We start from the raw sequence: 16,211 nt of genomic DNA, 5'->3' as shown, positions 1-16,211 counted from the left end.
TATATCTTGGACACCAATGAGGGTGCATCTATACTGTGCAAGTAGCTTGCGCATGTTGAGTCACATGCGCAGGTGACTTGCATTTAAGGGTGCGCCTACCTGGTGCAAGAAGCTTGCGCATTTTGAGTCAAATGCTCAGGTGACATGCATTTAAGGGTCCGCCAACACGGTGTAAGTAGTTTGCGCATGTTGAGGTACATGCGCAGGCTACATGCATTTTAAACCCGTGTGGATCTGGTGACTAGCGCATGTATCAAAGCACCCACTCGCGTGCTTTGTTGCATGCGCGCGGGTCACTTGCGCATGTTAACTTGCTCCAGATACATGCACCGTGTAGACGCACCCTTAAAACGTGCGGATCTAGCGACTGGCGCATGTACCAAAGCAAAATACCCACCCGAGTACTCTGTTGCATGCGCGTGGGTCACTTGCGCATGCTAACTTGCTCCCTGACTGAGATTCCGAGGGCACTTTAAACTGTAGGTCCCGGCTGTCATTGAACATCATTGGCAGTCGTTACGAGTAGTCAGAAGCCAGTAAGTCTGACACCAGTCTAACAAAGGGGTATTGTTGCCCGGATAACTGGGTCGAGGTCAGATAGGCAGGCGCTCCTTGTAGAACACTGGGAGTCAGCCGTATCCTGTTAGACTGAAAGCCGACCCCAACATAGGCTCGGGAGATGATGATGAAAAAGTATTTATTTCTGAGAGGTCAGAAAAAAAAACAAGAAACTAACATTTATTGAAAATATGCAGACCAAAATGGTACTTTGCAGTATTTCTTTACGAGTAATGGAAACTCTCAGAAAATACTGGAGGTCCGGTTTTTTTGGCTTAAGACTTCTCGCAGCCGAATAGAAAGTTGCATATCAATATGGCCTTTCTGCGCTGAAGAGACAGGCTTACTATCTCATTTATAATGTAAAAGTAACGTTGCATCTACACGGCTCAAGTAGCTTGTGCATGTTGAGGCACATGCGCCGATTACATGCATTTTAAAACCGTGTGGATCCGGTGACTCGCGCATGTATCAAAGCACCCACCCGCGTGCTCTGTTGCGAGCGCGTGGGTCACTTGCGCATGTTAACTTGCTCCAGATACATGCACCGTGTAGACTCACCCTAAGGATGATTACAACTGGAACAACATGGAAACTTATTCCTCCGTATTATAAAACTTGTAACTGGCTTCGGTACAAGGTCGAAACTTGTACGTCCATTTCAGATTGCAATTTATTTATTTTATACAATCTCTTAAGTTTGTACAAAGGTAGAAAAAATATGAATTTTACTGATTGGCATTAAGAACTTTACTAATAACTATTAAGTTTGCTAATCAAAGTATAAACAGACTTGAAATCATCTTTGCACACACATAATGTGATGTTGCAACTCCCACCGCACCGCATGCGGGGAGAATTTCCCCGTTTTACGGGAGAATTTTTGAGCGAAAACTGCAACTAGTGAATTTTAACACCACTAGTTGCGTAACCTTGACATACAGGCTCAGAGCCGGGCTGAAAGGACCTAAAATCGTGCAACTCTGGGAATATTGATTTTAAATTCGGCCATGTTGCAGCTCAGATTAAACATTTCCTAGCATCCATCAGCTTTAGGGTGTTACTGAAGCTTTCGTTATCTCTAGTCTGTGCGTTTGCATTGCTACTGTTATTTAAAAATACATTTTGGAAATTTGAGGATCTGTGATAGCTCTGTGCGGCAAGTGCAGGGGGGAGGGGAGGAGTCATGAATTCAAGGTCGGCTACAATAATATTTTGAAGTTTGACTGACACTTGAGGATTGTTTACCACCTGTATGAGTTACTTGCATATGGAATAATGCCGGCTAGTATGTTGGCTAAAAAGTAACGAACCTGCAACTACGCACTTGTTATACATAAGTCATTGCTGCCTCCCCCAGGCACTCGCCGTAAGGCACTATTCTAATTGGCTTGCACAATAATAAGATGTATTTCAAGGAATCTTGAGAGATCTCGACTCAATATCGCTGATTTTTATTTTTCAATTTTTCTAGAGCCATAAATAGTATTAAAAAATAAGCTCCGCGAACTGTGAAATCAATAGTCTGAAGGATGCAATAACAATGCCTGGCTTCTTGTATTACTGCGATTTCTATTATACTTGCTTCGCGTGCTTGCGTTTTCTCGAAATTTACGATAAGTTTTCTTAACTCCGACGAAGTATTTTTTGAAACAAAAAAAAAATGGAAGACAAAAAGAATTGAAATTCTGAGTCTAAATTAAATATCTTAAAGATTACAAAATATTTAATTTTAGACCTAGGTGTAGGTTGTTATTAGATAAAGCTGGCTAATTGCGTAGTATCTATGTATCTCAGTATTTGTCGGCGTATCGATCGCATGCGTGGTGCGCTGACGGCCGTGACATCTCTCCAACAGCTGCGAATCTACTACAACCTATCACTCACTGCTTTACATAACCTTTACTTAACATGGAAAAGTAAAAACGACATGCAATTAGGCTAATAATGTAACAAAGACAAACACAACAAATTAATTTTACACCACTTTTGTAAAGAAAATTAGAAACATGAGCGCGTTCTTTTATTTACATCTACGCTTGGCGTTTTCAAACAATGTGTTTTGACTCTACGAAAATATGATTAACACTATCACACTATCAAAAGTTACTGGACATGTTTTTGAGCTAATTTGAACACTTGGTAATCAAATAGGTTTGATATTTACCTTTGTTCGTCGTTGTTGGGCGGGACACTCCCTTTGACCACAGAACACGTTTGACAATAGACAGTCTTTCATTACAACATGCCCATAGTCTACAAGACTTGCCAGCCTAAAATTATACACGGCTACTTAAGCGTTCTAGATATCTATTCTTTCTAAATATGGAGTCGCTTATTTTTTACAGAATATACTATGGATTTTTTTAATGGATTTGTTATCGATACTGGATTTTTCATAAGCCGTATTAAGCTCATCTTTTAAAGGTTGTTCCTATTAGCGTTTCTTAGAAATTGTAGGCAATTAGGTATATAGATTTTGTATTATGTCGGAAAATATCGCGTTCCAGATACGTTTAAAATAGTACGTGATTATCGAATGAGAATATAAGCACAGATCAAGTAAAGGTAGTAAGGTTACGGAGGATTATATAAAGTATGAAGACATTATATTTTGTTAGCTTAGGTTTGCAGACGTTTTATTTTGAACTTGAACTTCTTGTAAGAACTTTGACCTATCGTCAAGAAATTCTTATTTAGATAATAGGTATTTTTCTTCATTTATAGGAGGGCGGGGATGGGCAGGCGGCGTTTGTTCGTATGTTTTTTCTCTATATTGGAAGAGATTGGTTCCCTGCATCGGATCAGTATAAAGGCCGATGATGACGATGCATTAGCATCTCAAACGTTTAGTCAGGCCTTTGATGGCTTTAGAAAACTTCTACGCTATTAAAACGAAGCTATGGCTTACAATCTGGGATATAATATTCCTTATCCATCCGTTTAGTAATCTGAGATTTGTATGAAAACTTGTACTCTACATTCTTAAGGAAATATTCTTTAGAGAAAATGCATGCATTTTCTATGCTCGGTACTCAAACTCGGAGTTTTTTTTTTTAAAAACGTTGAACAGGTTGAAGTGAGCTGGCTTGCAGTTCAATTATACCTTCTATAATTAGATACATGGAGAAAAATACCACCCCCGCCCACTTTTTCCACTTAAATTATTTCTGCTTTTTGTTGTTGTGATAAGAAGCTTTTTTGCTTCCATCGAGGAAAAAAATCAGTGGAGCTAATTGGGTATTGTTATGTAGCTATACTAGTTTCCTCGCACGGTTATACTCACGAACATAGATAACTTTTTAAAGTAGATTGATATAAAGTAGTCTATGTGATATGTAAGCTATATTAACGCCAAAAAAAAGAAATACAATAAAGTTGTTTTTGTCAATATTCTAATTACTTCAAACTCCTTTTAAGTATTGTAGACACAAAATTCGTTCAAGAGATTTTTGCGTGAAAGATGACCAAACATCCAGACATACAATATTCGCATTTTACATACGCGGTCTAGAAATAGTTCGAGAGCTTTAGAATCCCTATGACTATGATAATCGTGAGTTTAGAAAGACTCGTGCGCTTACACGAGCCTGTAATCATATCGACTTTTATAAAGTTTCGCGTTTGTTGAAATATATCCCTATAAAAGCTTTTAAAAAGATGAGCTTGTAGGCACGGATTAAGTTGAATGTCACGACACGGCTCAGCTGTTGTCAGATAGCTGTCAACATGCATTTTTATATTGACTTTATAAATTGTATTGTATGAGAGGATTTAACGGTCACATTCAAATGTCAATGTCAAGTTTATCACTGTGTTTCCAACTGGGATGAAATTTTGCACACGCTCTGAGTTCTGATGACAATTCATGACTAGCTAAGAAACGTCATTAAAAATCCAATATGGCGGACTGGCTGTTTGAAATCCACCCCCATGACATGGGTATTAAATGAAAGGGTTTGCTGTTAGGAATACGAAAAAAAATGTTACGTGACTTAAATCTAACGAGGCGGACGTCCAAGATGGTGGATTGGCTGTTAGAAATACTATAGGTATTAAATGAAAGGGTTTGCTGGATGGGATACAAAAAAATCCTGACCTAAATCCAACATGGCGGCCGTCCCAAAGTGGCGGATTAGCTATTTAAAATGTAGCCCTATAATAAAGGTATAAAATAAAAATAATTGTTAAAAAATCACGCTTTTAGCACGCACTAAAAATTACAAAATAATTCGGACATTTAGTTTGATGAAAGTAACCGTGGCGCGCTTATGTAATCTTTACTCTTCTTTGACAAAACGCTTCACGCTTTCTTTTTCTCTGTAATTTTTTGTAGGTCTTTTTTAGTGTTTTCAACTATTATTTTTTATTCCAACTCCCTCATAGCTGGCTAACTGGAAAAGATTTCTTAAAGAATAAGCAGTGCCTTTGGACTTGATTATTTTATTTTCCTTGTCTCATCAACTGTGTACATAAACTGTTTAACAAATAAATACAGAGAATGCTCTTTACTTTTTCCGATGATTCTGTGAATGAAAATAATTATTGGATCATCATCATCCTCCGAGCATTTTCCCAAACTATGTTGGGGTCGGCTTCCAGTCTAACCGGATTCAGCTGAGTACCAGTGCTTTACAAGAAGCGACTGCCTATCTGACCTCCTCAACCCAGTTACCCGGGCAACCCGATACCCCTTGATTAGACTGGTGTCAGACTTAATAAAGACTGTTCAATGACAGCCGGGACCTACAGTTTAACGTGCCATCCGAAACACAGTCATTGGTGTCTAAGATATACTTAGAAAGTACATACAAACTTAGAAAAGTTGCATTGGTACTTGCCTGACCTGGAATCGAACCCGCGCCCTCATACTCGAGAGGTTGGTTCTTTGCCCACTAGGCCACCACGACTATTAATTATTGGATACTTACTGAAACGTTTTCACTAATATAAATTAACTAGGCTCTGCTTGCGATTTTGCTCGCTTCTCTAGGAAACTATTATAGGGATGCATGAAAATGTTTTTCTGATGTATCAGGTATGTTGCTTTGCTACCAAGGTTCATAAGGACCTACTAAGTAGGTCCCTTCCACTTGCGTTAAAGAGGAACAAACATCCATACATACAGAGATTCTTTCGCATTTATATGATTGCATATTAAATACCAGTAGGATAATGAGTTTCTGGAAAAGCTGTATTTACCGGGCTTCAGATTTAATTTTTAATTAATTTATTCAACGAGACCTTATTAAATTATCTTCAATTCTCGTTATTCGTAATTTTCGATATTGAGGTACACGCGTACATTAATTCTCAGCAAGTACTGAAAATAATTTTCGTATTGACAAATCTGTAATTATTTAAGTAGATTTTACACGTTAAAGTAGATTTTCAGCGAGTTCTTAATACCTCTTTTGTTGCAGGAGGGTACTGCTACTTCGTGTGGCAGAGTCGAGCGTTTGAACTCAAAGGATAATATTGAGATCCTGGTGAGGACATTAACATATTTGGTACTGTTATTAGTGCCGTACCCTTTGTTTTAGTGCTCGACCTAAAGCTAAGTCAAGGTCAAGCTGATCGATCGTAAGGTCAAGCAACAATCAGTGCGGTCGGTCCGTGGATGGGTTACCATCTTGTCATAACGAGTTTTGTCGGGAGGCACGCTAAAATGTAGGTCCCGGTTGTCATTTGAACGTCTTTGGCAGTCGTTACGGTTAGCCAGAAACCGGTAAGTTTGATAACTAGCCTTACCTAAGGGTAGTGGGTTGCCCGGGTAACTGGGTGAAGGATGACAGATAGGCAGTAGCTCCATGTAAAAAAACTGGTACTCAGAAGATAAGTCGACCATAACATTGTTGGAAAAATACTTTGCAAATAATGCCCCTTTGATTTTAAATTATTGAGAAACTTCGAGTGCTTACGAATTTTGTTTTCCAAAAAGTAATGATTGAACTTGAAAAAACGGTTGGCTGCGCGTGGGCTCAATTTTTCCACGAAATTTCCAATAAGCTTTATACCTTGCCGTCCGTTTTCCGTTGGTAAATAAGCGCGCTTACATTGCGTCCTTTATGAGCTATCAATCAAAGCGATGGCAAAGCGAAACCAGCGCAGCGTCACAGGTAAACAACAAACACTGGATTTCTTTTGAAGTGGCCTACGTGACGTGAGCTACTGCGCAGTATACATCCTATTAAATACACCGGGACATATTACGTGTATTGGAACTTTTTTTTCAAGGCCGTGTAGCAACACAGTACGATTTTTGTTAACTTGTGGTACGGATGGTAACACAAGTGAAAGACAACGTATAGTTACATATACCTAATATATACATATTTATAAATACATACATACAACATAGTCAGTCTTAAGCCCATTATGTACCAAGGCCGCGGTAACTCTCGAACAATCCTGCATATCCGGCTTTCACTTTGGTTCCTGAAAATACATACATATATAACATCTAAACAACAGCTAACAGGCATGCTTATCACACAAATGTGGACGGAACCGGGAATCAAACCAGGGACCTCAGGTCTAGCATTATGGCCATTGCGTCATAGGGCTAAAAAAAATCGCTCTTCATCACATCGCATTCGCTCACGCGTTGATAAGCTCACACAGGACGCACCCTCAAGGCAGATTCATATCTTACAGAAAATGCGCCGAGCGTACCGTAAATTTATGATCGAGTCACTAATGCATCATCGATTAGATGTGCATGATTGAATGCTTTCTCGTATATTTGTCCGACTTTCCGTCACACGACGTTTCGTCAAATATGAATCTTCCCCTACAAATGGTAGACTTGAATCTTTAATGTTTCTTTGCATTGCAGAAGAGTACGAGCGACTTTGGCCAGAGTCTGTTGGATGAAATAGAAGTTATGTTCCGAAACATGGACCGCCGTCGTGACGATGTAAGTATGACGTACTTAAGTGATTTGTACTAACTTCCTATAGTTCGTCGAAGCTGAAATTAAGCGGCTTACTACCGCATTTATGCATTGTTCGTGTGCATAACTGTGGTAGTGGGAGTTATTTCACCTTAAAAGAGCTTTAAGGTTCAAGTTCACCCAAAATATAAACATTCGTTTTTCTTAGAACAACTGTTTACTTTGAAACTTGAACTTGAAATTGATAGTAAATAGTTCTTTTGAAAACTGACGTGCACGTTGTTGGAAAACTTAGGCCTAAGTGTCCGCTTTGGGGTAAAAAATCCGTCCGACCTTCTAACTGTTTGATTCATTTGGCCTTTATTTAAAGCTTCAAGCTTTTAAATAAAACTGTCAGAATTTCAACAACATTTATGAAAACAATTCTGTTAGAAATAATTGGACAGGCGAGAATTTGAATAACATTTATAAAAAATCTGTTAGAGTTAATTGGAAAGGTTAATTAATACTCAATTTCTGGAAATAGTACGGAACATTAATTGTTGGGGTTTTTGTTTGATTTCATTCTACTCTATCATATATATATCGGACACTGAGTAGAGTATAAAAATAGAGAACAAAATGAATAGCAGAGATGTCATAACCGACAATTTTCTAAGAAAGTAGCGTCTCCAAAATGCATTTGTTCGGGGGACGGAGGTCAAGGCGCCTGACCTGCCATATGACATCTCAGCTCATCTTTCCTTCCTTAGTGATTATAATATACAGAGGAACTAATTAACTAGCGTATTACATCTTCAGCCAATAAAAATCTTTATCTTTACTCACAGCGAAGTGTATGCGGACCCAACGTAATAGGTAAATGAAAAAGATCACAAACGCTTTATATCAATTACCTACATCACCTTTTGTCCAAAGAAAAAACAGCATTTGCTTGCCAATTAGTTCCAAGCACTATGCACCACCAACCATTAAAAGGACGAACCGATATTACTCATAATTATGAATTTTAGCAACGCAATCAAAGTTACTTTATCTTAGAAAATAGTTTTTCGCTTGCTCAAAGATGGATTGCACCATTTAAACCCATCCTCATAAAATTTTGTACGTGAATTTTATTTAGACTGCCCGCCCACTTCTTTCGACTTTTTCTTAGATATTCAGGCTGATATTTTGTAGGACTATCTGACTAGGATTTTCGAACCAACTTTTTGTAGAACGCTGCACTCTATTGGTAAAGGTGAGTTGTATTTTTTTCCTAGAAAAAAAATCTGTCACCGATTACATTATGGGCCGTGGGCGGTCAGCCTTAAACACATTGAACGTCGGCTCAACTTGTTCGCAGTATCACTATTCGTGTTTTTACTCGAATTTATCGAGAGAATTTTCGGAGTAAATCGGTTCACCTGTTGCGAGAATATTTAAGCTTTTTACACAGTTTTTATAAGGTCGCGTTCCCGAAATTGCATAAGGGTGTTGGTTTTCGGGAAGTGTAATCAGCCATGCGTGCTATATTCTGGACCTTGATATGTACAGCATAGAATATAGATGCTAAATATATTGTACATAACAGCCAGTAAGTAGAAGTTTAATTAGGTTCCTTTGTGTATTCAGCTTACTCGTGTGATAGTGACTAGGGCAGTGAGTGTTATTACGAGTGTGCTCATACATGACTATGTACATAGCACACTCGTAATATCACTATATACATATGTATATATCGCTACTGCAGTTTGCTTAGTGAGACTAAAATTGAACCTCATATTCGGAATATTAAAATGTACATTTTTTATTGACAAACATATTCATATAACATATTTTTAATATCGTTTTTTTAAATAAATAGTTTATTACATGTTCTAGAAATCTAAAAAAGTATTTTGTAGAACTTGAAACAGAATCAGTATCGTCTAAGCGTCTTCCTCATATTATAAGAGAGCTATTATTCTTATGAAGGTCCTGACTTTGAATGATATTTTTAATTTTATGTCGGAGTGTGAAACCTAACATAGGCTATTTGATTAGGTAAGCTCTATTATCATGTAAGATTACGGCTCACTTTTCCGACTCAGAATATTAAAGAAAACATATAAAAAATTAATCGGCCACGACTGCATTTTAGTTCATAACTTCTAATAAAACTTATTGCGCGTGTTCTACGTAAAATGATGCTTCCAGAAATTCTAAGTAGTTCAAAATGCATTTCATTTCAAGGGAAACTCTGTAAAGCCAATCTGTACAAGAACGTTAGTACAAAGGGAAAGGGTTCATAATTTCGAAATGAAACATTTAAAAGTTTTAACAGCCTTTGTAGAGCTATTAGACTGATTTCAGACTAGCGTTGTAAACGCACTTACAAGTTGTATGTGTGCACGTGTAACCGCCTTTTAAATAACAACTCGTAGGACCGTTAACTCTCTTATAAACTCATATAAGTTGGAGCGAACAAGCCGGAATACAGGCATAAACACGTGTAAGCCAGGACAGATTTTTCGAAGCGTGAAATACATCGCTCGTGTAAGTTGGTATGCCGAAACGGCCGTGTACCTGGAAAAAAGCGCTATTCTGAAGTCGCCCTTTGAAATATACTTAGTTTTTATCATGACACATAATTTAGTTATTTTTAGATATTTTATGAATAATATCCAACAATAGTCGGTGAGCACATCTAGCCTAGACCTTAGGGGTTGGCGGCGTTGAGCTCAAACTAGCTTAAACACTATAATTATATTCTCATTAGTGATTTTTTGGCTCGGTTCAGTAGTGCCAGAGTTCTTTATCATACATTTTAGACAGAATTTCGACATGACGATCAAAATATTTAACGACAACTATTTTTTAATTAATATAACTTTGCTAGTTGCTGAGTAATGTTCATTAATATTTCATAACTGCAAATAAAAGTATTTCTCATTCAGTATTCCTGGTAGTGCTGTAATTTAGAGGTTTGTGGATTTAACTACATTCTGTTACGTCATGTGGAAATCCGTGTATTTGAGTTCGGAATTCAAAGCACTGCATGTATTTTGCAGTCCAGCACTTTACATTCTTGTTCAAACAACGTGCATTGAGTGCTATATTAGTTGGTTTTACCCAGAAGTCACGAATTAGGCTGAAATTCTGTCAACACGCTTGTTTTCGACACATTATTAAATACCTGTCATATTTATTTTAATGTAGGCGTGAAGGAATTTAACATTAGGTACCTATATCCGATCGTATTCGATATCCGATTTTCTGTATTGCAACTACTCCAATTTGCAAAGGTCCATTACATAATTGGTCCAGTTTGCCGATGGTCCGACGTTACGTCCATTTCTAGAGGCGCAAATCACAGTTTCGAACTTCACTTTGGAAATGGATGTCACTGCTTTTACCAAAGTTCAAGGAAAGGACCTTCTAACACAATAGATCTCTTTGACATTTCATTTCTACAATAGTTCTGGAAATACTTAGATTTATTAAAGCCCTGGCACACAAGCACGGAGTTTTACTGTACATAATCATAATTTTGTAAATATTACTTACCTTTTATTAACTTTTTCACGGTTTTAATAGTTCTAGAAAGATCATCATGATTTTATAGATCCTTTATATCACGAAAGCGGATAAGCCAACTTGTGTGCGTAAGTGTACATCCACATTTTCTTTGTTTGACTCTGCGACTCGGCCAATACCGAGCGCTCTCGAAGTTACGCACACAATTACAATATGTATAAACATTTACCCACACAATTGTCTCTCACCCGCATTCGTGAGATAAAACATCTATACCAATGCAATGCCAGTTTATTCAAGTATTTTTTTTTCAAGGTGACATCTTATTAACCTTCATTTTATGGTTTCAGAACCAACCTGGGAGGTCGGCAGATGCCATCAGGTAATTATTAGTTTTCTTGATAATTTATATTGAAGCCTACTTTGAAATACGAAAATAGGCACTGTGGACTATGAGTGTAAAGTTTGCCTTACATTCGTTAGGCCCGGTTGTTCGTAGGTAAAGTTAAAGTTTTTGACCGTTGTCAATTTTAATGGTTAATTTGACATTTTTATTATGAAATTTTAACGTTCGTTAAACTAACTGGTACTTGAACAACGCTTTTTGAATTTAAACCCTGTTAGTTTTACTGTAACTAGAGTTAAACCCTAACCTTGACGTAAACGAGCTTCGAACAACCGGGCCTTAGTGTGGTCAAATGGTATTTCATTGTGATAGGTAAGAAGGTATGAGATGATGATATTAGCAACACATTTATTAGTGTAACGAACAACTTTAGGACATTTACTATGACTTTATGAAGTCTGTTAAACATAGATTTTATTTGGTTTGTTAGGCCGACCTCTCCAAGCGGGACCGCTGATACGTAAGTGAAACTTGCAACTCGAGCTCAATTAGTGCTTTTAACGTATTTACGGCCGAATATCGAAACATTATTCTATATCCGTCGCTTGTACGTAAATTGCTTTGACAGAAAGAATTAAAGTTAATGCCGCGTTTCAGGGCCACAGCACAGTACCTACTATAATTTTAAAGTCTGAAAAATATTGAAAAAATTTCGCACTAATTGAAATTGGGTTACAGTTTGAAAATATGTGTCGTAAAATGTAAAATGTTGTGTGCTTTTTTCGTTAGTTTAATAATTATATTTTTTGGTTGTAGTATGGTTGGTTAGTGTATAAGTTTTAAATTGTTTTAATGATTTCGAATTTCGAATTAGAGTTAGTTGATCAATTATTGTTTTAGTTTTGTTAAAAATAAGTTATGGTTAATTGTGATTTATGTTAATTATGGTTTTAATTATCCATTCGTTTTTTGTAATATTATTTTTTGCGCACCCATAAAGGTATATTTTGAAAACTAGCTGCCGACTCCAACTGCCGACCGCACACGTGCGTCGCGCCTGCATGAAATCGGTCGCAGGTGTTGATATTGACTCCACATGCTGCGGCCGATTTCAGGCAATGACGTCTTTTGCGGTCGACAGCTAGCGTTCAAAAGGTACCTTAAGGGTTGGATGTCTACATTATTGTAGAAGTAGATATTGACAGTTGATGTAAATAACTTATATTATTATACTTTATGTCCAATGCCTTAACCAGGAGCTCGCCTGCTCATTCTGAAAGATCGCGTTGGCGGTATGTAGATACTACTTCAATTTTTATATAATTTTCTAATTGACTTATATTACTTGAAAAAAAATATACTATATTGATAATTTGTTGCACATACTTTTGTAATTACTCATTCGAGTGAATTTCTATGAAAGATTATTTGATAGATAACTTTCCGAAAGTGGTGAATTAAAATAAACAAATGAATCATTTTCACCATGACTCAAAACAAAAGATCTTCGATTTTCTAAGTTGAAAGTTGCTGTAAGTTGGAATAAAGTGTTTCTTCATTTGTTTCAACGACGTGTCTATCTTACAAGCAGCATTGGGACGTGGTTCCGCCGCTCGGCGTCGCTGGGGCCACTGTACGTATACTTGCGTAAATTTTGTAATTTTGTCAAACCTACACAATAGTTCATTATTTATTCCGGGGACATAAAGCTGCGCGTGTATGCTGCATTTCCTAGAAACTGAAATTAATTTGGCGCTCACGACAAAGCCTTTGATTTCACAATTCAAAAGCAATATTCAAAGAATTAACACAAAGTCTTTTTCAATAGCAAAGGTATACGGTTCTGGTAAAATCCGGAAAAATATTTTTTTCATAACAACAGGATTTGATTGGCCCTGAAATCAAACATGTTGCAAAGCTTAGTTTCGATATTTCACAGAGTTTGATTGGTGAATTCCAGTTTTGATAAGTCAAGGTTTATTTTTTATCGGGAAATTGAAATGGCCTTTTCCAGAGAGACATTGTTAAAATTGTAATTTAATTTATTATTTATCGTGCATTTTTGTTTTGTGTACCTTTGACCCTGAGGAATATTAATAACGTTTTAATCCTAAAGCTTGGGTCTTTCAAGACATTTGAAAAGCACTGACTTTCCATCTTTCCTGACTTCATAAAGGACCTAGTCTGAAGGTCGCCTTTAATTTGGTTCTCTAGGAAATGTCTTCTATAGAGATTTTGCGAAAAGCTGATTGTACGAGTCAAGGTCAAAGTCACTATAGTTTTTGACAATAATAATACACCGTACCTTATTTAATATTAAAGAAATATGAAACACAGTCTTAAGTTAAATTTATTAATATTATACTCAAAATAAATTTTTACACTAAAGCCTAAATCTAGAGTGAACTTTGTCACTTAAGGGTAAGCCCTACACTGACATACAGTTTTATAAAATTACTTCATTGAAATTATGCATATAAAATGCAATAATTAAAAGAAATGTGAACAATTACTTACATTGGTTAGAATTGTAAGAATTGTCTGTTTTTCATGCTTTTATCAAAGGACCAGCTGCTACCGTCGCCCAGCACCGTATGTAACTTATTCATTTACTTACATGTTAATTAGCATAATGGTTCCATTAACGTTAAGATTTCTTATTAGCTTCGTGGAAATGTAAAGTAATGAACATAAAATGGCATGTGTGGAAGTCTCTTCAAAGAATACTTACACGGGTTGGTAAACCCAAGGTCATCTTTTCAAAGAATACAGACACGGGTTGGTAAACCCAAGGTCATTTTTTCAAAGAATACAGACACGGGTTGGTAGATTCAAGGTCATCTTATCTAGGTGGGATTAACCCGAAGGCATCAGATGTGGGTGCGCAAACACAAACAATAAGGCACCTTCTCTGCAGCCCAATGTACCCCAATACCTGGGGCTTAATTCTACTAATTTGACTTATGCGACATACGATTGATATCCTACTGACATTCAATTACGATTGAAGCATATGACATTCCATATGATTACAATAGCTTCACGTAAATTATTACTGAGACAAATAAGCTATACAATGTATTAATTCATAGAACTTAATAGTTGATTGGATAGATTATTGAGGTATTGCATATATCAATGTAAAATTTTTTTTGCACGCTTATCTTAAAGGGAGCGAGCCGAGCAAGAAGAAGGTTCCAGCAAGTATGTACAGTTAAAGTACACATTAAGGCCCAAGCTCATCGACAATATAAGGCTGGAAACAGTGCTCTACCGACGGTCAGCGCTGACCATCGGTCGACGTAGCTATATCTGTGCAAGACTATGAACGCGCACACAGCTGCGCTGACGGTACGCGCGTGATTTTGTATGTGAGTCGGTCTGGACGTACGGTCAGCACTGATCGTCGGCCGAGCACTGTTTCCAGCCTAAACATCAATTTCCATTAAAACGTTTTTACGTTAAATACTCAATTCTTTATTAGCGTTCTATATGTTTTATATGTGGAACATTTTATAAGGTGGACACAATATGGACCCGGTACAGGTTAAAGATGATGGATTGTTATGCAGTAGCTTACTTCTGAAATTATAATGTAATATTATATCGAAAATATAATCACGTTCAATTTTCAAAGTAAACAGTTGTTTAAAAAAAAAGGACTTTTATGGTGTCGGATCTTGGGCCTTGACTATAAAATAATTTGTCCAATTACTGTTTTACTAACTGACGTAATTTTTAGTTCTTTGGCTGCATTCTTCAGGAAGCTTGCTATAAAGCGTAAATCAGATAATGCGTAAGTGTCTTCTATAATTAATTGTTATAGATAATTATTTTTTCTTTTGATGTGGACAAGATTTGTAATCTCATACACTGCGTATGAATGAAAGTTTTTTTTTTATTTAAATTATTAAGCAAAAGGATCATCGGTAAATTAAAATTGAACTCAATTATACTACTAACTGTTTATTTTAGAACAAAACTATCAGAGTCACTATAAACTTGTAACAATTGATAGCTGTATAACATAAATTTTTCATGCTGCAACTAAAGGGAGCCTTCGACCAGCCAGGATGTAGTGGTGGACGAACCGTTAGTATCCATTGAAACAAGGGTGCTTCTACACGGTGCAAGTAGCTTGCGCAAGTCATATGCGTTTTAAAGACGTGCGGGTCCAGCGACTCGCTCATGTACCAAAGCACAACACCCACCCGCGAGCTCTTGTCACTTGCGCATGTTAACTTGCTCCAGCTACATGCACCGTGTAGACGCACCCTAAGTTTAAAGATATAGCAATAAGTCTAGTGTAACCCGATTTTTTGTGCATTTGACAGATATCAATTTTCAAGTTAAAATCGCATTATTGTTCTGACTGACAGAACTGTCAATTGCACCAAAAGCGGTCAGACTATACAGACGTTAGCTGGTCAACCTACTCGAATTGGTCAAATTTTACCAATCGAACATTAACCTTGCTTTATTGTGATAAGGTTGAAAATCTATTGAAGAAATTTGACAGTGTTAAGTGGGTTCATGTGCTGTCGTCTGTACATAGTTAATAGCAGCATGTATATGTGTTGTGATTATAGATAATAAGCATCTATCTCACCTTTTGTTAAAATAGATTTTATGTTCATAGAAAATAAGTTAGGAATTTTTCATCATATTTTTCATTTTGTTTTTGTAAACAATTTTTCTATAGGTTTACTTTTTTCATTTATAAATGACATTTCAATTAAGTAACTGCAAAAAGTATTTTTTTGTGTTCTGATTCGTTTATACAAACCGATGGGAGCGGTGTCAGATTAACGCGGATAAGCTAATTATTTCGAAGCGCGTATCGACGCGTTTTTTCAATCATATATGTAAACGTTGATGCCACTTATTTGCCTACTCGTGTTAAAGCTATAAGTT

At 36.8% G+C, this 16,211-nt stretch overlaps 2 protein-coding genes across 5 annotated transcripts in view; both read left to right on the top strand.

Moving 5' to 3' along the window:
* The window catches only part of LOC110372463 (activated Cdc42 kinase-like), a 50,124-nt gene that overhangs the window by 21,120 nt on the left and 12,793 nt on the right, over positions 1-16,211 (top strand). For all 4 annotated transcript variants that reach the window (XR_010276890.1, XM_064036654.1, XM_064036655.1 and 1 more), the window contains exons 16-19: positions 5,982-6,047; positions 7,397-7,477; positions 11,302-11,333; positions 11,788-11,817. Coding sequence is in view for 3 of the 4 variants with exons in the window: in XM_064036654.1 (XP_063892724.1) it covers positions 5,982-6,047; positions 7,397-7,477; positions 11,302-11,333; positions 11,788-11,817 (209 nt within the window). In the remaining variant the exon portion in view is untranslated. The remainder of the gene's footprint in view (positions 1-5,981; positions 6,048-7,396; positions 7,478-11,301; positions 11,334-11,787; positions 11,818-16,211) is intronic.
* On the top strand, positions 12,467-15,459 carry LOC135117464 (uncharacterized). The gene is made up of 6 exons (XM_064036762.1): positions 12,467-12,589; positions 12,889-12,930; positions 13,863-13,889; positions 14,469-14,501; positions 15,040-15,093; positions 15,351-15,459. Exons 1-6 carry the CDS (start codon positions 12,534-12,536, stop codon positions 15,457-15,459), a joined length of 321 nt encoding a protein of 106 aa, XP_063892832.1. The 5' UTR covers positions 12,467-12,533.

Source organism: Helicoverpa armigera, chromosome 1 (assembly GCF_030705265.1).
Source record: "Helicoverpa armigera isolate CAAS_96S chromosome 1, ASM3070526v1, whole genome shotgun sequence".
In the NCBI taxonomy this organism is placed as follows: domain Eukaryota; kingdom Metazoa; phylum Arthropoda; class Insecta; order Lepidoptera; family Noctuidae; genus Helicoverpa; species Helicoverpa armigera.
This window is presented reverse-complemented; position numbering and strand designations above follow the sequence as displayed.